This window comes from Topomyia yanbarensis, chromosome 3 (genome assembly GCF_030247195.1).
Source record: "Topomyia yanbarensis strain Yona2022 chromosome 3, ASM3024719v1, whole genome shotgun sequence".
NCBI lineage: Eukaryota > Metazoa > Arthropoda > Insecta > Diptera > Culicidae > Topomyia > Topomyia yanbarensis.
The window spans coordinates 427,830,714-427,853,668 of record NC_080672.1 but is presented as its reverse complement, the minus strand read 5'-3'; the positions used below and the strand labels follow the sequence as shown (position 1 = coordinate 427,853,668).

General features: G+C 36.1%; 1 protein-coding gene across 1 annotated transcript in view; it reads left to right on the top strand.

The window, feature by feature from the left end:
* The window catches only part of LOC131691697 (BEACH domain-containing protein lvsD), a 120,180-nt gene that overhangs the window by 80,477 nt on the left and 16,748 nt on the right, over positions 1-22,955 (top strand). Inside the window, exon 4 of the mRNA XM_058978291.1 lies at positions 3,074-3,177. Within this exon, the coding sequence (XP_058834274.1) occupies positions 3,074-3,177 (104 nt within the window). The remainder of the gene's footprint in view (positions 1-3,073; positions 3,178-22,955) is intronic.

Genomic DNA, 22,955 nt, shown 5'->3' with positions numbered 1-22,955 from the left:
GTAGTAATCGAAATACCGGTATCTGTTAAATAGTGAAGTGCAAGTGCATTTAGTATTAGGAACCATAAGCCAATTTACGAATTCATGAATAATACTTTGTTTTTGTCAACTATTTTATGAGCACCAAAGTGGTGACTAGTACGTTAGGTATTATGAATTATTTTACGATGATGGAAAGGATTCATGAATAATATTTCGAGTTTCGTGAAGTAGTTAGCGAGAAAATATACTCTTGATTTTGTGAATTAGTTCACGACCACGAAAAACGGATCATGATCAAGATTTAATAAATTATAAATCAGTTCACATCGTATAGTCGAACTGTACCAGAACCAAATATTAGTCCAAGAAAGCTAAACACCTATTGCAGAGAGTATACAGATTTCCCGAACTTAAAGATTTATATGGCAAAGCAAGTTTTAATATATTTTTATAATAATATAATAATTCAACCTCGTCGGAACAAATGAAATTTTGTGAAATTTAGTTTAAATCAACTTGATGTAAAACTGACTTATTCCGATCTTCAGTCTACGATTTTATTCATTTTTGGACGCTTTTTCTTCTTTAGAAATGGGATTTCTTCTCATATTTTATTACACTGATAGCGTTATGTTAACTTTTAACATAACATGAACTTAACCATTTAATACAGAGACTTGCTTCAAAATTTCGAAACAAGCAATTTAACCCTCAAAAAGGCAAACAAAATTAATGGCTTCAGGAAGCATAGCTCCTAAGGCCCAGTGAAATTGAAAACCTCTATGCTCTTGTTTTTATCAATGAGAGAATTGAAGCTTGAAAACGCTAGATTATTTCTATTTCTAATTTCATGTTAATTCAAACTAGAGAATTGAAACCAACCAGGTTTTGAGACCTTTTGCCTTTTTGACTGTTAATATGTATAACTCCCGTTGTAATGAACTAATGCAGCAATATTTGATGACATCCAGACTTGTGAACATTTTATGACCGGGTCCGGGGAATTCAATGTTAGAGAATTATCGAACAATAGGCTTTAGACGTTTACATGTGTCGCGTGAACTGATTGAAAGGTTTGTGTCTAACTAGTGCTCATTTGGGTGCTAGTTTACTGACGAAATGAATTCAAAACACAAAAATCAAACCTAATTCAACTTATAATCTTATAATGGCGGTCTCAAGCACGCACAAATAAACTCTCATTCCCACGCTATCGTAAAATTTCTACGCCAGCACATGACCTACACTCAATTTCATAATCAGAATCATGACCCGCTGCAATTGGCCTTAAGCAGTGTTTTAGCGGTTGACATTCCCCGTCTCGTCTGCAATTATTTTGAGTGATTCTGACGGGTGCACCCTTTCTGAGAACAACTTTCTAAAAAAAATGGAAATTGCCAATATTCTTAAAAAAAATATCAGAGGTTTCCAGCTTCAACCTCGTTTGACAGTCTGGTCCGCAGATGGCATCTGTAACAAATAATTGTTTTGGCATTCCAATGAAGTAGTAACCGTGTTCCAATCCAAGACCGCCAAAAACTATTCTAGTACTTAGCGTCATAAATATAAATAAATTAAATTGCCGTCAGTTTACAATACATTTTAAGTGATATTTGTCTCGCGTCGGTAAAAAAACTCAATGTGGTACACCACTTATGTTGCGAAACACAACCTTTTCCATTTGTTTTTCTATACGTCGACAACAAAAAGCAAAAGAACGATACACTGACTCGATTCAAGAATGATCTAGTTTACTGACACTTGTTTAATGCTCGATATCAGTTGCTAATCCTCTGTTCATTCCTGTTTATATAACTGACACACAAACAATTTTTTGTTTGACGGTGCCGGTGATTGAGTTGTAAGCGTGACCGCCACTCATTCCAGTTGGTCTGGGTTCAATTCCAGCCGAGGTCGTTGAGATTTTTCTGAGGTGAAAAAATCTGTGGGTCATGTCTTCCTTCGGAAGGGAAGTAAAGTCGTTGGTCCCCGGTCCATGAGTTTGATGGATCGATAATCTAGTCCAGATAGTAGAGTCACCTCTCTGGCGTCGGTAAAGAAGAAGTAGAATCCAACTTCTATACTTACTAACAAATATCCTCCTCCGTTGATACTTGTGGAGTGCGCAGTAGTATATACGGTTTTAGCAAAAGCAAGTATCGAACTAACATCCCTTGCGTTTCCTTCCGCGATCTACGTTCGGGCCTGGCCAGCGCCGGTATTGATCAATAAACACTTTAGGATTCCAGGAGTTGCACATTGAAAGATGTTTCGCTACTCCCAGGCATAATTATCTACTGATTCCCTGTACAACTTCAGCTAGTCTAGATCGATAACGGCAGCGGAGGGGTGGTCGCGCAAGCTCAAGCTCAAGCTGCTGACACAAACAATTTTTTGTTCATTTACGCGTCGCCTGCTTTGATAGATTGTGTTATCGAATAATTTCTTGCTAATATGACACGCTCAATCAATTACATTTTATGGGTAGTGTTTGCTTCTTCATCCCAGTCCAGCACTACATGTTTACCACTTAAGATTTTAATGCCTAGAATTGTCTATTTGTTTATGAGATTACCTATCTAGATAGGCGGTATAAGTCTGTAAAGAAATTCAAATGTAAATGTAAACTACTTATGAGCCCTTATGATTAGTAGCCGCACAATAACTTTGAGGCCGACACACTAAATGTCGATACGAGGATGGATTCAACGGGAATATCTCTTGACAGTGATACGGTCAATTTACGTCAATTAGTGTATTAAATCTGATAACTCTGTTATGAGGCCAAATATTACGTTCTTGTATGATTTTTACCGACAAGAAAATATTGATTAATTGTATGTAAGTGAGTCATTGTTGAAAGATGATTTTAATAAAAAATGAAGAAATAATCAATATGAAACGATTACCAGCTACTCTTCCACGTGTTTTAACTCGTGCAGTTCAATTAGAAACTTTGAAATTTAATTTTGCTAACCTTACGGTCTGAATAGTAGGTCAAAATTTAAACCTATTTTGCCTAGTTATCAATTTCATACTATCATCCGACGGGAATAACCGCAACCATTTTGTATTTTTCTTCTCCCTTTAGACTCTCAACGAAAAGGACTCGAGAAACGGTTTCAGCTGCAAAAGTACATCAGCAAACCAGACCGAAAGAAGCTAGCCGAACGACTTGGTCTCAAGGATTCCCAGGTTGGTATTGTCCATTAAGAAAAAAAAGAACTCAAACCACACGCGAAAGTACTTACATACATACCAGCAAACATATCACCGAAGTCGTTACGACTCGGGCAAAGCCTTCTGCTAATGATTTATTCATCTGTTTACACTAGTCTCGTTTGTGATTTCTTGTTTTGTCATCTAATTGAATTTCAGCCGTGAATAGTGCCCGTACATAAATATCAAATCTTGAAATCCCCGGCCCGGTAAAGAGCCACCGGTTGGAAAAGAAATGAATTTTATAGCAGTTATCAGTTGCTGCCCCTTCGTCCTATTGTTCGCTCCGGCTAACTACAGGCAGGATTATGTTCAAACTATCAGCATCCGCTAGATTTATGTGCTAAACCAGAAAAACAACCACCGTTAGCCAGATGGGCGGTTGTTAACTATCGGTTTCATAAAGGCAGAGGTGAAAAAATCATGCTGCTCGCGAACATAAAAGAGTGTTGCTCCGCCTCGCTTTTACATAGAACCATTCGTATTTATGTGTGTCGAGTTGGCTGAGAGCATTTACGATGATCACACAGCTGTAGCCTAGTTTTTTTTCGTTTCTCGAAACGCTGGAGTTATTTAATTCATCGCTACTACAGGAAAAATGCTTTGTGAGAACCGCAAAACTCAGTTCATCTCTCCGATTCAAATCGTTTGAATAAATTGTCCTCGCCAGAGTGGAGCCGTTTTTCAACACCAATATAACCGCGGCTCGAGTTAGGTTTAGTGTGGGAAAATGTCCGCTTTCTCCGCTTGTGTGCAACTACGATGGGAGAATTTTTGGGGCTGGAAAACGGGAGCGAAGGTAGCAGGGAGAGTTTCCACCCACCGTGAAAATCGCGCAGGCGCTGCATTCACCGCAGGACCAAAACAGATGATGATAACAGGCTGATGACGAATGATGATGACTTGTTCGCTCTTTGGTCTACTCGGAGGTTATTCTGTCGTTCGTTTATTGGTTTGCAATAAAAGCAGGGTGAAATGGTGGTTTAATATTGAGTTAGTCGTCTTGGCTTAGTTCGTTGGCACGGTTGGCAAATGATTGATTGTCATGTCTCATCACTTATTACAAAACAAACTTTGTTTTCGTCTCGTGCCAAAGAAGAATTGTCCTTTTAAAAATATCTCTTATTTCTGTTAACCGATTTGGCCAATGGGACACTTAGATTAAAGGTTGGAGAGTTTTCTTTAACTTTATGGAGTATACTTTTGAGGTTTACCTGGTAGTTCAGTTAATGGGACGTATTGAAAAAGTCATACTGGAAATGGTAGAAATCACAAAGACCAGTTACTTATCATGCTGGCTCTGTACCTAAAACAGTACTAAAGGAAATATTTCGAGTGATATTTCTCTGTTTTGTAAAACCCAAAACTCGAAAACCTCTGTTTACAAATCTGGAAATGTCCAATGAAAAAGATATTAAAATTGATGTTTTCAAGTGCGATTCTACAGGGTGGCAACGTGAACGTTATAAATTCATTAGAGGGAGCTCTCATTTTAATTTCGGCGAAGGGATGTGCCACGACGAGCATATCTGGGATGCGGTCAACAGAGTAGTGACGAGCTGCCGAGGAAGTGGCGAAGGGACCAACCAAGTAGCACCGCCGACTAGAAAGCTGCCGAGAAACAACAAATCGGGTTCGGAAAAAAATTCCGGCGCCGGAGTAAGCTACATCCACCGCCGGGGACTAGATCGAGTAGATCGGGACGAAGCGGGGGGGGGGGGGGGGGGGGGGGGGCTAAATTGCTCTAGTAAAAACGCATCGGTATCGGGATAAGCCCACCGCCGAGGAATTTACGGTAGTGTAGATTCCAATTGGCTGGGAGCTAACTGGCTCACGAAACAGAAATCGGTACCGAGGGAAATTCCACCGCCGGTGGACTCTCACTCTGAGTAGTGTACTTTCCGCACTGTATAATATCCGAGTAAATTTCGATAAAGATAGGAGGTAAATGGCTCAAGAAAGCGGGTATCGGTATCGGGAAAAATTTCTCCGCCGGGGAAGCCTCAGTCGGACTATGATGAGTTCACCATCTGGGACTATCCGAGTAGATCGTGAAAAGACTGGGAGCTGAATAATTCACGGAAACAGGAGCTAAGTGGCTCACTGAGAGGAGAGCTCAATAATGACATAATAGATGGAAACAAGAAGCAAGAGAAGTCATAGGTCGGGCCATTTCATGGATCAAGTGAGGCTCCGAGATAGATGCGAAAACTCGCGAGTAGAAGAAAGAGGTGCGACGAACGAGCCCTCCCCCCACGAATTGATACCTTGATATTCCACACAGTTCCAATACACTACCGGCCAGGCTTTTGAAGATTTTTAAACCATACACGGTGTGTTTGGTGAAACAACCTTATTCGAAAAAAAAACAGCATAGCTGAAACTTCAGCATGTGATAGAATCGACTTTTCCCTTTCATTTGAAAGTAACATTGAAATATTCTATTGGGGGCTCCAGAACAATTTTTTAATTTAAAGTTTTTTTGTTTGAAAACTTTGGTGTTTTTCAATGAAATTGGTTGACATTTTTACCCCTAGGTAGTATTATAGACATTCAAATATTAATAAATGTGAGAATCTGATAGACAATTTCATTGTCTACAACTTCGTAGAAAACTACAGCTCAATCTAAAATCGCCAGAGAAAGCTATTAAAATTTTATCATAGTTTCCAGATTCGCACGGGGTCTACTGGTTAAGAAGTCTAACAGTGTGTGCAGAAGAACTTGAGTGATAATAAAGTCCCACCTTTAAGCAGAAAATATGAACGAAATTAGTACTCTTTTCGAAGATGCTAGGTAATACAGCAAATAGAAACATTTTTTTCTGTCAGAGATATATTTGTTTCTTCTATTTTATATCTTCACTCATTCTGGAGTGTGCTTGATGTAATCTTGAATCAACCTCTTTTCTCACCAGCATCTTGTGGGACAAATTTGGCTTAAATTTAAACTTTATATTTGATCTAACTCGATTAGATATTCAGTCATTTGATTTGATTTCGATTGAGAATTCTGATTAACAGTTTCATGAAGGGTAGAAAAATAATTCGATGAGATTTATGTTCAAGTTCGTTAACTTTTGGTATATATTCGAGTACTCAACTCACACGTTGTTTCAAAAGGACTAAATTTCACATAACTTAAGAAAAAGGCGTCAAAGCCTACTGCCATTATTTTCTATGAGAATAAATTCCGGAATCGCTATACACTGAACAGAAATTGCAATAGTAAATGAGAAATAAAGGTTTTGTCTATTGTACGAAGATAGCGATCTCAATATAAAAGTAGATATAGAAAGTATCACCTTTACTCGAAAGACGTGCTGCTGTTACTGTTTGCAGATTTGATTTTTTTCTTTTTTCCTAAGATTATGTGAAATGTGTTCGATTTGGAAATTAAATGCAATTTGTGGGCAAGCAAAACTCTACATCTATAAATTCTGGTGAAATTGTTCTACCCCAAAAGATAACAAACATGGATTCAAAACTCAAAGAGCTTTTTTCTCTTTCAATCATCTTTCTTTTAATGTCGATAAGGACAAACAGAATTCTCAATCCAAAGTTACGATTTCATTGTCGTATATTACAATGACTCGAACTGTCTACTTCAGTTCATTCAAATATAAAGTTTTGAGTTTAAGCCAATGGTTTTTAGGCAGGATAGGGAAGGGAAGAAGAGTCATTCTAGATTATATTAGATATCTCCTAGAGCGAGAAAAAATAAAAAAGTCACGAATGGATGATAAAATCCGTTACAGCATTTATTAACATCTTGAAAAGGCAAGACTATCGAATAAATGTAGTCAACACCTTTCCACACCTTCTTGTTCATGAAATACCATTGGAGTCCAAGAACCGGAGGAATATGAAAATATATTTCTTCTGCTGAGAATGGGACATTGTAAACATTGAAATTTATCTGAATATACGACTTCTTAATCAATAGGCCCCGCGCACATCTAAAATCTGTTTAAATTTTAATAACTTTCTCGGGTGATTTTACATCGATTTATAGCTTTCTACGAAGTTGTAGACAATGAGATTGTTCACCAGATTCTCACCTTTAATATTTTTTGAATGTCTATAGTACTAATTAGTGGAAAAAATGCGAATTAGTTTTATTACAAAACTTAAGTTTTCAAACAAAAAACTTTAAAATAAAAGGTTGTTCTTGACCCCCGACCGATTATTTTGAAATGAAAAACTCTATTCTTTCATATCCTGAAGTTTTACGGATTCCGATTTTTTTTATAAAGTTGTTCGTCAAAGACTGCCTACCTACTGTAAAAAACACAGATATTGTCCCAAATCATCGAGCTGAAACGGGAATCGGTATTAGGAGAAACTCCGCCGCCGCCAAACTCTCAGCACCAGATATAACTATAGCTTTTAGAAACGAGTAGCCTCAAGAAGGATACTACAATCTTCACATTAGCGCGGATATCACTTGATAAACCGAAGTGATATGGGTATCACATTAAAATATTCACATTTAAGCGAGCTGATGACGCTTGACATTTGAATTGACAATTTCAATTATCGAGGTGTGGAGATCCTTTGAATTTGAATCATAATCACATTTCGCAAATTAGTGCGTTCAATGCCGCTATCCGTTTTGTCAGTCGTTACTACAATTGGACTTGATTTCGTTTATGTTATCCCGGATATCACTTAAGATGATGATATGAAATGTTATGGAGTCGTAGGGGATATCAAGTAATATAACACTTAATATCGTCGGATATCATGGTAATTCGCAAATCACTTGGTAGTAGTGCTAATGCGAATATAGTATAAGACAATCTGCAAAAGTTTATTTATTTCAAGTCGTCAATCAGATGTAGACCGCGTTCTTACAGTAATTATTAAACTAACTTAACACTAGTTCAAATTTTGATTTACTTTAAACTGCTGCTTAAGTTTTGTTTTCGACATAGTAAGGTCAATGGTTTCGCAATGCTTGTTGTAAATATTCATCATTTGATTTAAAGGGCCAAACTTAGCATAATTAATACGGTGGCGAATTGAACATAAGGTGCAGCGGTTACGTAGTTGTCGAGATTGATTGAATCAATACGATGCGACACCATGTCGTTTACAAATGATACCATAGAAAATTCACGACGATCTTTCGAAGTTTGAATGTCAATTAGCATGCACCTTTGTTAATTATAGTGATATAATGATCTATGAATATAATTTTGGAATCTATAATAACTCATAGATCTCTTATTCTATTACACTTTTCTACTTGTTGATTTCCCGATAAGACTCTATTGTTCTGTATATTATTCTTTCTACTTAATGTTATGGAATTACATTTTTTACATTCAGTTTCAGAAGTCTTTTATTATACCATCTATAAAATATATTTACTTCATTTTGAAATGTCTTAAAGTCTTATTTCTACAAAATTTTCATTTCTTATTTCTACAAAAAGTTTCATATCATCAGCATATATAAGAACTTTTACATTTTTGAAAATGAAGTAAATATCTTTAACAAAAAAAATAAAGAATAGTGGACCTAAATGAGAACCTCGAGCGACTCCTGATGTAACTTGAATTGGGATTGATTTTATTCCTTTAAACCTAACAGCTTGTTCACGATTTGTAAGATATGATTGTACCCATGTAAGAAGTCCTGGTTCAAACCCTATTTTTTCTAATTTAAAAAGTAGCATGGGTATTAGACCGGCAAGAATTTTGACTTTTTTTCGGAACACTGCTAATTCGAATGGTAATTGGTAATGATAATCATATGCCAAATATGAGCTTTTTCCGATAGATCTAGTTCACCCACAAGAGGTTTCAAGTTTCTATAGTAATATATATGAAAACTCGAAAAGAAAAACTTAAAATCCAATAATAAATTCCACAGTAACACTGCATACCTCAAAACTTATGGTCGTGTAGCTTATTTTATAACGAACGGCTTTGTTGAAGATCTCATATTGATTGGAAGTTCCCATAAAACGTTATTTTACTCTGAAGACAAACCATTTTTTTTAAATTTCCTATTCTAAGCATGTGCGAGAAAGAGAGGCAACACATAACTTTATATGAGAATATCTTTTTGCTGCGAAATCGGATCAATTTGCAGTCCTCGGCAATGTTGATCCTTACACTTTGAGCTATATATCTACAAATTTTGGGATGCACAATATGGTACTGGCATTTTGTACTGAATTTATTGTTTCAATTGCCTATTTTTCATATATTTTACATACCAACTTGAAAACTCTTGTGAGTGAATTAGAGTTTTCGAAAAAAGCTCATATTTGAAAAGTGGTATGTGAAGCCAATTACCGCTTGATTTAACAGTGTTCCTAAAAAAAGTCAAATTTGTTGCCGGTCTAATGGGTATGTCGATGCGATCAAATGCTTTGCTAAAATCTGTATAAAGGGCTTCTACGTGGTTTCCGTTATCCATTACTATTAACGTGTAGTTAATGAATTCGAGTAGATTTGTACTTGTAGAACGCCCCTTTGAAAAAACCATTCTGTTCTTGATTTGGTGAAATAAATTTTCATTAACAATCGCCTCGAAAATCTTGGGAATACACGAGTTCATAGCTATTCCACGATAATTACGCACATCGGATTTTTTACCACTTTTAAAAATTGGAACTAGGAAAGAGCTTTTCTATGTTTTAGGAAAAAAAGCTGATTCTAGAGACATGTTAAAAAGCCAAAATAAAAGAGCGGTTAGTTCCGTTGACACAAATTTTAAAAATACCGGTGGAATGCCATCAGGTCCAGGGCTTTTAAAACTATCCAAGTTGTTTAAAGCATCCATGATTATTTGTATTTTTACCTGTTTAATGTTAATATCTCTTGAAAGTTCTGGGAGAAATGAAAAGTATTGACACTCTCGATCCTTCTCCGAAAATGTAGTGTAAACTTCTTGGAAGAATGTTGCAAAAAGATTGCAGATTTCCTCTGAGCTATCGCATACCTTTCCGACAAGATGCATTTCTGTGGGTATACCCCATTAGGCATAAATACGTTAGGCATAAATTATGATATTGAAGTATAATTGTAAAGAAATCACTTTTGGCGTTGACGGCCTCTGGTCGTAATAGCACAAATGCTTGAAATTTTGAATGTTATAGAATTACTCTAGAAGCTGATCAAATTCGATCAACATTTTATTTTATTGTATATACTTGAAGAAATCTTCACTCATATAAAAGATAACGAAGGCTTAGCATGCGTAAACTCAGCTTGCGCTAATGTCTTGGCGAACAACCGATAAATTACACATGACTAAAATAAGCTAAACATTCTTGTTTAAAATCAGTTTCATTCGTATTTGGGTATAAATTAAGTACATTAACCCTTTCATTCCCATGTTTTTTTTATAAACAACAACGTTTTTAAACAGATATAACTTTTGATTTAGGTAGTATTTACTCACAAATACAAGTAAGACTAGTCACTGGGACGATTACCTTTCATTTCAGCGCTAAAAGTCCAAGCATAGAACTGAAGTTATTGATATTAGCCTGATAGAACTCCACTAGAGCAGTGCTACCAGTGCTATTTTCCGTTAGCGTTGATAAATAGAATTTGGATATATTTTCGTTATTTCTCATTGTTATTGAAAACTGCTTAAACGCATCAATTTGGACCGCCTTCGACTATCTTTTCGTAGCATAGTTCGTTTCGATAACAAAAAAACTCTCCCTTTTGAACATATTCTAGGATGATTGTATTGAGCATCGAAAGGTAAATATTGAGCAGCCCCCAGCACGGGTTTTAAAAACGGATTTTTCCTTTTTTTCTAAACCCCATGAAAGCTAGAAACATTGAATGAAAGGGTTAACTTAGATTAGATCCTGTGTACATGCATGGTGTAATTGTCCAAGAAGAAAATATATAACTTTGAAGAACAACTCTTGAAAGAAAGAATGATGCATTTTATTATTCATTAAACGAATATACGAATATTACTGCTTCTATATTGATTATCTCTCATATTAATAAAGTCAATGATTATATTCTCGAGGCCATTAAAAATAGAACTACGGAAACTGTCTGCTATGAGGGAGAGTTTTTTCGTGTACTGTGACGAGTTACCGAAACGAAAAAGGTATCGTCATTCGAAACAAACATAAAATGTGCACCCTAATGCTGATGCTGTACATAACACTGCAAATTTCCATTGGTGCCTAAACTTAATGTTTGCTCATTATTTTATAAATATTTGGATACAACTGTATTTGTAATACATCTAAGAGGCTTGAAATGTGCTTGTACCAAATCTGTTCACTTAAATGAATGAGTACTTTATTCATTTCGTCCACGGAAAAAATAAAGAAGAACTCTACACTTGCAAGGAATAAATATCTCGCTTGCTATTTTTCTTTCTGGAGTCTCTTTTTTCAAACCCTTTTGGGTTTGAAACACGCGTAAGGTTGAAATCTCTATATTAGGGAAAGCCCTGCGATTATTTTTTTTACTTTTGTGAATTATGCCTATCGTCCATTATGCCTAACGTACATTATACCAGTCGCCCATTATGCCTAACGTCCATTATACCTAATGTACTTTGTCAAAGACACTATACCTCTAAAACGAAAGATAAGGAAAGGGCCTGTGTTAATTATGGGTTATCCCCGAAAATGCTCGTGAATTGATAAGTAGTACAAGTAATGATCTATTTTTTGTAGTCAATATGAGTCAATGGATGTATTTTTACAATAAAACCCCTGTTTATTTGGAACCGCAGAAGTTTTTTCCATTTTCTGTAAAAAATGCAAAATGTGAGTTAGTCCCTTTTGTACACCACATACCTAGAAAAAATCATGTAAATTTACGACTTCGTTTGATTTTAATTTGACGTTCCGTTGGATTTTGCGAGTCACGTAATTTTACTACACATATGTAATCTTCCATGTAAAATTAAACAGAAAACTGTTATATTTCGTCATTTCGTCGATTACGGTTTGTTAGATTGTGGCAAGTTTGGAATTACGTCAACGATAAAATTCAGATTTTTTTGGAATGCAGCTATTCATTTGTTATTACTTAGGATAGACAATCCACACTACTTAGTATAGAGTAAAGCCATGTCAAGTGATCCTCGAATTTTTCGCAAAATCACCGATTTTCATGAGGTATATTTTATTGTATAGGGATTATGGTGAATAGCTTTTGGTATAAATATTTCGTTAAAACTCCTTTTTTTCTTTGAGATATTAACCCTTAAACTTTATTGCATGATAAAATTGTAAATTTTATATCTCAAAAACTACTGAAGATAATTGAATGAATTTTTGTACACTTATAGAATGATATTAACACTATCTCACAAAAATATATCTATTGTATAATTGAGTAAATAACGGTACTTTGTATCTATTTAAAAATTTCAATTACATTTCTTCTTGTGTTCTTCACGCTAAAAATTTTCATGAAGTATGTCAAATTACGCAGCAATCCTTCACCTTCAATAATCTGTATTGATAATTTTTCATTTTTGTTCCTATCGAAAGTTATGGATGATTTTGTAACGGTGTGTCCCTTCAACGCATGGCCCACTTTGATGCAGCCCGCGAACACTTACATATTGGCAACGCAGCACGTCGCGACGTTCTAATGCGCATCGCGTTGAAAGTGTGCATCGCATGACTAACAGAAGCTATATCTCTCGATTGCTGCAACAGAACAAACTTTCCTATAGGGATTAACGAAGATGAATGTTTTCCGGATATTTTGAGATTATTTTATATTTTTTTGACCAAAGTGCACTACAAAAATCATAGTAGTTTCATAAATACTTTCTTATTATAATTTATCGTTACTCACTATATAGCTATATAGCTTTCCATTTAAAGTTGTAACTCCTTTATCATTTTATCCTCTGGGTATGCCAAGTGGTAATCATTGATAGTTTTTCGTGCATAGCATTTGATATCCAATGCCGACTAATCCATTAGATCTGATCCGGGGACACCCATTGATGTTCCGGAATGGCAACAATTCGTAACCGGAACCCTTGAGAATACGGATGTCACCATTTTTTTTTAATCCGTAATTTGAAGTATTTTAGACACCGCCTTGTAGGTTGTCATTTTGAAAGTATTTTTTGGGGGAGTTGGTCACACTCCGGGGTGATCTCGGAACTTTGTTCCACCAGGAAGGAGAACAATTTTCGACCCTCGGAGTATTTCGTGAATCTGGTTCCATCGTGAACGAGGACTGTTTTCGTCCCATTCTAAAACCAAATGAAGCTTCACGGTGTGTTTGGTAGAACAATTTTATTCGCAAAAAATCGGCATCTTTAAAACTTCAGTATGTGATAGAATGGACTTTTCGCTTTCATTTATAATCAAAAGTAAAATATTCTGTCGGGGGATCCAGAACAACTTTTTGCATTTCTCATATAGAAAGGAAATGCAATCACTCTGAAAATCGTCAACCTAATCCCGGCCCGGAGGGCCGCGTGTCTTATCCCATTCGACTCAGTTCGTCGAGATCAGCAAATGTCTGTATGTGTGTGTATGTGTATGTATGTATTTTCTATTCTCACTCTCTATTCAAAGAGATGGCTGAACCAAATTGCTCAAACATAATTTCAAATGAACGGTATAACGCTCCCATAGGCGTTATACCGTTTGAAACTATGAGAGGGGGTTATGCCCCCTCTCCCCCTCACTGCTCACCCACCCCTTTGAATCCTCCTAAGATCACCCCTCATTGTACCCCCCTCAGACCACCACCCCATCTATCGCTCATACCTCCTCCTCCTTCTCAACCCCATTATCTTTATACCTCCGCTATATCACAAGGCATCCCAAGTTAAGTCGGGGAGTGGTTCGGTCGAGAGCTTTTCACCCTCCTCACACACCCACCCCCGCGTGACAAAATTAGTTAACTGGAAGACAACATTGAATTAATGCTGATTAGGCTAATTAAGAATGATATTTTTTTTTTGTTTCGAGTGTTTCACCGTCTACACGTAGCTCATCAGGTTCGTGACTGGCGAGCCATTGTGTGCAGGTGCAAAGTTTACTCAGAATGTACTAGATAATTCCACAATGAAAACGAAAATAAGCAGCCATAGAACCATAGTTTGGAGAAATGAGAAAGGCAATATTACACCACTAGGTGGATTAAAACAGGTTTTTTTGTTTGAAAACGTAGGTTTTGCAATGAAATTGTTTCATATTTTTGCATTCAAATATTACTAAAAAAGCGATTCGGATGAACAATTTGTCTACAACTATGTAGAGAACTACAAATCGATCTAAAATCATTCCGGAAAGTTATTAAAATTTTGACAAAGCTTAAAATTTACATGGAGCCTATTGGTTAAAAAACCAATTTCAAAAAATATTTTCATTTGTGAAAAATGGTTTGCTTTAATTGAATAGTGTATTCAGAGAAAACTAAGTGCTGACAAAGTCCCACCTGAAAGCAAAAAATCATAATTCCAGATTCCACCGGTTCTTACACACAAATGATATCTTAAGACCAACGAGTTATAGAAGAGAAGACAAAATTTGTATTAAATTGGGACTCTTTTCAAAGAAGGAACAGTATTTCTATAAAAACTATATTTGTTTCTTCTTTTTCTTTTCTACCCTCCTTCTGGATGATGACTGATATAATCTTGAACCCACCTTTTCCATCAACATCCAGTAAGATAAATTTGGCTTAAAATTAAACATGCATATTTCAACAAACTTGATTAGATATTTAGTCATCTGAAAATCCTAATTAGTATAAAAATGATGAAAAAATTATAATTCTATGAGATTTATGTTCAAGTTTGTTAACTTTTAGGAAAAATTGGAAGATTTCCATTCATATCGTTCGATTACAAGCTCAAATAACAATTGAAGTTTTATAGCACGCTACAAGTGCAATCAGTGGCTATAAAACTACCATAAAACATCAATTGTTACTTGGGAGGATTTTCTTTACTCCAATCACACTTTGGCTTTAAAAGGAACACATTTCACGTAACCTAGGGGAAAGATGTCAAAGCATACTATTATAATTCTCTTTGAGAAGAAATTCCGGAATTGCTATACGCTGAATACAAATCGCAATAGTCAATGATAAATAAAGGTTTTGTCTATTGTACGAAAATATATCAATATAAAAGTAGATATATAAAATTCAACCTTTACTCGAAAAAGATGTTGGTCTCCAGATGTTGGTACTGAGTTTTCAGTTTTGTTCATATCCGTCATTTGTTACAATGACTCAAATTGTCTGATTCAGTTCATTCAAATAGAATGTTGTGAATTAAACCAATTGTAATCTACCATGCAGAATCTGATCAGGAAAGAGAGTAATTCCAGATTACAATAGCCATCCCCTAGATAATATTATTATAGATATAGAAGACTTGAATACATGATTGGAAAAATAAAATCTGTTTACTATTATAATTAACATCTTTAAAAGGTAAGAGTATCGAATAAGTTTGGTCAACATGTCTTCCATTTTAATAAAATATCATTGGCGCCCAAGAACCGACCGAATTTGAAAATATAATTTTTCCATTTAAAATGTAACTTTGTAAATACCTAAATTCATCTGAATACACTGTTCAACTAAACCCAACATTTTTTGTGAGTCGTTGCAAAACGAGTTTTTAACCAGTAGGCCCTGTGCAAATATTAAAACGGATAGAATGTTAATAACTTTCTCGGATGATTTTATATCAATGTACAAAGTTGTAGACAATGAAATTTTTCATCAGATTCGCAATTTTAGTATTATTTGAATGTCTATAGTACCACCTAGTACAATATATACGCGAACGGAGGTCTTAGTGGAATGTACGTAATGTTTCAAAGGTTTTTTTTCCATTTAATTCCACTATGTTTCATAGTGTTGTTGTTGTTGTTGAAACATAGTGGAATTAAATGGAAGAAAACCTTTGAAACATTACCACCTAGTAGCAAAAATGTGAACTGGTATATCATTGCAAAACCTATGTTTTCAAACATTTTTGAAATAAAATTTTGCTCTAGACCCCCCAACCGATTATTTTGCGATCAGTTTCAAATGAAAGGGAAAAGTGGATTCTTTCGTATCCTGAAGTTTTGCAGATGCCGATTTTTTTTAATAAAGTTGTTCGACGAAGACACCGTGGCTTCACATGTCCTCCAGTGCACTTATTTTGCAAAATGATGAAAGTTGTGGTCACAAGACATGTTTTAGAATAGGTCGAAAATTATCCTCCTTCCCGGTGGAACCACGATCCGGAAATTACCCGTGATGTAGCCAATTCGATCAAAAACATTCAAAATATTTTTCATCATCCTGAGCACTATCATTTTGAAATTTACTATTTTTATTGAAATGGATGTTTGGGAGAATAAATACACACGAAAGAGGGAATTTCGAACTAAACATTGCTTCAATCGTTGACGTTTTACTTGCTTTTTAACTTTGTAGAACATTATTTGTTTCTCTAAGCAACAGTTTCGATTTATTGTCAAATTATTGAAATGTGCACTTAGTACACGACGCGACTGCTTATGTAATTTGTTTGTACGCGAGATCCGGAAGGTTAAAGTACCTAGCAATATTTCTGGTCTGACGGTTCAGAGAACAAGGCAATTGTCCTTAACATTCAGAATCGGTAGCGAAACTTGTCAAAACGAAAGGTCAAGTTTCATTACGGAATGTAGCACCAATGCTTTGCGTTGTTTTTAGCAAGAGCTCTTTAAACCATCTAGGCGTAGTCTATGCTTAATTTCCTTACATATCCTAATCGCACGGTGTTCCTAAAACCGTTATTAACAAAAAAAAAATGACCATAAATTTGTCATACGGCATTCGAAAGATACAGTATCCAAGCATCTTCTCAGTGAATTTCAAAATGATCCATCGAGGGATTCGAGAGAAATTGCAATTTGAAATTTTTTGACACGTTTCATAAGGCTACCAGCAAACACCCACGGGTTTGGTCCTATCTCTACAAACAATTTTTTTGGTCTACTTGTTTAGTACATGGCATTCGAAAGATATAGTAATCAAGTATATCTCCTGCAAGTTTGAAAATATTTCATTGACGGAATCGAAATTTATAACTTATATAAATTTATAATCCAAACCGGATGTGGTATGCGGTCATAGATGGGTTTTCTACCAGAATTCAAGCGTGAATTCATGTTTGTCCATTGACTATTTAGATCGTTTATACGTGCCGCGGTTTTTAAAGGAAAACCTGACCATTTAATTACATAAATATAATGTACAAAAGGTGTTATTTATATGGTGAACTGAAAAAATATGAAAATAGGGTTGTCTACCAAACGTTAAATACAATGTGTAAATTAAAAAAAAAATGGATAAAAGTCGGAATGTTTACTTCAAAAGACCATATTTCAATGGTTTGTTGACCGATTCTAATTATTTTTTCATTATTGAACAAGTAGACGTTTCATCGTTAATTTTCATTAAGAAGAACATAAAATAGAGTTGCCTACTGCAAACAATAGACAACATAATTATCCTCAATTATATGTATTATCACTATTTAGTGAATATCTTTGTATTCAAAACGATGACCTATACATTAGATAATTGCAACGAACGCAAACTACAAATGATGGAAAAATAAAACCATAAATTTAAAAAATAAGAAGGTATTTGCTGATTCAGATCAATTTATGTTATGATACGGTTTTTGTTGGAAATTTTGTACAATCGCTGGTTGGGTTGACAGATGTTAAAACTGGTCAAGGGGGATGTTATTAGTACAAGTTCATCTGCTCATATCTCTAACTATTGTCAGTTTTATTGTCGAATTGAACTTATCATGAGAATTTGACATTCAGATGTTTATACAGCAATTGCAATCAACTAGTATATAAAAATGGATAGGCAGCTATTTTTGAAACAAAAATATTTACTAAATAATGATAATACATATAGTTGAGATCAACTATATCGCCTATTTATTGATGTAGATGACTCTGTTTTATATTCTTTGATTAACAATGAAACGTTTACCTGTTCAATAATGAAAAAAAATAATTAGAATCGGTCAACAAACCATTGAGATATGGCCTTTTGAAGTAAACATTCCAACTTTTATTCATTTTTTTAGTTTTCACATTATATTTAACGTTTGGTAGACAACCCTATTTTCATATTTTTTTCAGTGTACCATATAAATAACACCTTTTGTACATTATATTTATGTGATTAAATCGTAAGGTTTTCCTTTAATAACCGCGACACGTATAAACGATGTAAATAGTCAATGGACAAACATGGATTCACGCTTGAAGTCTGGTAGATAACCCATCTATGACCGCATACCACATCAAAACTGTAATAAATTTCGATTCCGTCAATGAAATATTTTCAAACTTGCAGGGGATATACTTGATTACTATATCTTTCGAACGCCATGTACTAAATAAGTAGACAAAAAATTTTTGTTTGTAGAGATAGGACCAAACCCGTGGGTAGCCTTATGAAACGTGTCATAAAACATCAAATTGCAATTTCTCTCGAATCCCTCGATGGATCATTTGAAATTCACTGAGAAGATGCTTGGATACTGTATCTTTCGAATGCCGTATGACAAATTTATGGTCATTTTTTGTTAATAACGGTTTTAGAAACACCGTGAATCTATACACTAGCTGGATAGACGTAATAACTATTTACTCTCGGTTACATTTGTTAAAAAATGCACAATAAAATTTATCTGTGTTCGGTTAAAAAATTTGCAATTTGTGATTTGGCAGGCAATTTGCAAATGAGGTGAAAAAATGATTACCTACTTTACTTTTGGAACAAAAAACGATGGAACGGAGTGTTTCCAGAAACGGCTCTTGCCATCAAACAAAGAAGCACATCGGGTGGACTCGGTTTTGCCCTGATCTAGCGTCCTGTCAGTACACTCGAAACACGTTGAAATCGAACAAGTGTGAATTTTGTTGCAAGAGATATTAAGCTACCAAATTCGTCGGAGCTTCGACTAATTGGAAAGATTGGCTTGTGGTAAAGATAGCACCTTGAAAGTATCCTAAAATATTGGAAAGAAAGTCAGCGTGGCCAAAACTTTTGATGAATGATTGCTCAAAAATGGTGCAATAAGTTATTCGAAATTTAATGGGTGGTGAAAATGAAAGTGTGGGTATTCGTGATAACAAAAGAAATTGTATACAATAAATCATGTTCTTGATTTAATTCTGTATGTGCAGTTTTTGTAAATTCTCTTTATTTATTGCAGTTATGCAACTCAAGTGATAAAATTAACATACTTCAAATGCAATTGAAGATTTCAAAATTTTAAAAGGGGCCTCAAGAGTGTCATAAAACATTAATGATTACTAAGGAGCTTCTAACCTCAGAATCTTTCAAAATATTCCGTAACCATTCAAGAACCAACATTCCACTTATCTAACACACGGGACATTAATACATACACTCCGTGCGTACCGCCAACGAATCTGCCCAGAAACGATCGAATGTCTGTTTGTGAGTAATTGCAGTCGGAAGGTGACAGTAGCAGCCAGCAGTGTAATTTTCTATGCCAGCCCAGCCCACCACTCGGTAGGTGGTTACCCGAACTGTTGCAGGCAAGGAATGTGTTGCAGCTCGACACTTTCGAAAGAGTTGCTATTTTGTGTCACGTTTAAATGTTCCCCTTTCCCTGCTGTCGTTCGAAAAGTGAGACATTTTATGAGTGTCATAGCCATCAACAAGAATTCCAGAGAAAAGATAGCATGGGATAATATCCGTGTTAGTCCGGGATGATGCGGAACCCGACCGGACGAGTAAGTTGTGCCGTTTTGAATATTGAATTGAATCGGAAAGTCGTGGGATTGGCACGACTGACGGGGCAGTATCTGGCACCGAGGATGGAAATTTCATAAAACAGAATTAAGTTGTTATCTCGCAGACAGATATCCGAAACAGAATTGGGATCTCGGATGAGTGTACGAAATGTACACATGCTTGCAGAGGGTATCATTTCAATCATGTGCTTGCCCCGGGGAGGATTAACTCTAACGAACAACTGCTGCTTGAGCTGTGAATGTTGGTTCGAATATCGCTCTGACAGGAAGCAGGGAATTTTAGCATTTAACTATACGACTGCAGATGATTCCCTGCAATAGCGATGAGTGTGAGAACTATTCAAAACATTTCAATTTCCCTTTCCGGATCCGCTTTGTGCAAACAAGTTGTAGGTTTGAATCCTTATAACGAAATTTCATAATTTTTTTAAGAATTTAAACACACATATTTAAATTTTCTTGAATTAATTGCAATTTAATTCCGTTAAACTGAACCCTGTTTCTCATTCTTTCGATTGCTTTCAACCTTCCTTCCGGTCGTCCGGTGCCGCGAAAAACTTTGCCCCAGTCACACCCAATCCAATAGCAACTTTATTGAAAACGGAAGAATAAAATTACAAATCCCCCGTTTCAGATTTCCTTCTATCCGGAATCGCCACCACACTCGTTAGCACTTCTTTGGCCTTCTTTACCCAATGACGGTAATGGTAATGGCGATCTAATACAATAGAAGTCCACCCGCACCGGCACACTTTATTCCCCACGAAAACAGGCAACGGATAAGATGCGATGATAAGTTAATTGAAGATTAATCGCGTCGGAAGGCAAATTCATGGTTTTCATACCGTCTCTGGAGTCTGGAGTGCTCCCCACCCCACCCCGTAAAGCCTGGAACTAATGATCCCTTTGGAGAGCTGGTGATTTCACGGCTCATGAGCATCTATATAAGCTATTCGTACCCTCGAGCAGAAGTCGAAAAATCGAACCCCGAACAGCGTAAGCGTAAGCGGAACGAATGGCGAAACCATCGGCAAAAGCGGGAAATATTCATTACGCTCTCCGATAACATCAGATTAAATCAATTTCAAACTCTTGGTTCCGGGGGACCGGAGAAAACATCAAAGTCGGAAAAATGTCAACTGCAGACGTCGTTGGTTGGGTGGTTGATTTTTTCCCGTCACCATCACGGTCGTCGCCGCCGCCATCGTCGACGGAGTTGTTTTTCTTTGCGTTTGCTCTGAAGGAAAAAAAGGGACCGACCTAACGCATGCCGATGCCCCGGCATCGAGAAACGATGGGGGTGGTTCTGCAATCGTTTCTTTATTTGTCATGTTGTACAATCTTGATTGTTTCGGTTGCCAACTATACGACGGCTGGGTGAAAATTTGATCTCACCCGAATCGACTCCGGTGGCTGGATCTGAACCCGAGTGAGGTTTGTTCCAACCCAAGGGCATCCCGACGAACGATGGATGGTGAATGTCAGGAGATCGTCAATTTGTTCAGTGGTTCGAAAGAGAGAGCGAGTTTTTTATTTCGTATTTTTACTCTATTGTACCAATCCGTTCGGATTTCGTGTCAGCGGACAGTGGAATTCGGAATGGCTTTGTGTGCACCTAATAGCCTTTTCACTTTTTCTTCCACGTCGTTGCTAATTGATTATGCACTCATGTTTGATTTTCTGCGATTCTTGCTTGCCGTGAGCGATTGCAATGCGAGGGAAAATACGATCGGAATTGATGGGGTTGACCCAACCTGAAATCATTAGTTGTGCTTTGAAGAGGTTTCTTGTCATTAGAGCTTCTCATGTATCATTCTTTTAATTTGAAAATTAAAAATTAATGGTTCCGTAAAATTTTTGAAATTGAAGGACTTAAAACGCTTTCTCTTATTGTGTTGTAGAATATCTTATTATTATCAACAATGTTCGTAAAGAGTTCTAAAGAAATTTATAAAGCAGTCGGCCATAAAACTCGACCATCCTAGAATCGGACCAAATTTTCAGGTTGCGTTCAGTTTAAGAATCGATTTAGAACTAATTTGGAGTAGTATAAAAACCTTTAAACAAAGTTAGCATTAATGTAAGAAATTTAAAAAAAATCGAAAAGGAAGATTATCACGGAATCAGGCATGACGACTTGAACAGTAATACTCTTGCCTAAACCTTAGCTCATCCCTTGGCTTAAATATTGATCTGCTTTATAAAATAAGTGGAATAAGTCATAAAATAAGGTAGATTGAATGTATCATTTAGAGGTTAATTTTTGTCCAAAAGTTGAAATGGAAAAGAAAACCATTGCAAACACTAATAGGGGCGCAACACTGATACTCCACCAAAGGCCTCAGAAGACCACGCCTCGTCCATGTCAGTTCTAGTCAGTTCAGATTTATGTACAATAAATAGTGTTGTTCTCAAATATAAAGTAGATCAAAAAATGAATTATGACAAACTTCATCACTCGGTGGCCTCACCGTCGATCTCAACTTTGTGGGCGGACATGTAGATGGCCTTCATAAAATGCTTTTCACCAATAATGTCATTTTCTTACTTTAGACTGGATACCAAATTTCTGAACTTTTCAAGATGTCCATTACGGCTGAATATTCCTACGAATTCGAAATCTATAGAATACTTAGTGGATTAGACCTGAAAGAAGATCAGATATGGTCCGACTGAGATCATTGTGTATGATTTTACATGGGAAGTTGGAGTCATCGATGTCGAAGCTTGTTGGGCTTCTATTTGACGATGAGTCACAGCTGACGCTTGAAGGAACTTTTTCCCCGGTTTTCCACCCTGTGTTCGTGTGGTAAGAATGCGTCTGGCCGAACTAATTCCTTCATACGTGACTATTTTATACAGATGAACCGAAAATGGAATTTTTAATCAGAAAGCACTAGTCACTTCCCCCTAGTATATGCAAAGCGGGTTTTATAAAACGTATTCTGTTCTTCAACCTTTTAGTTTCA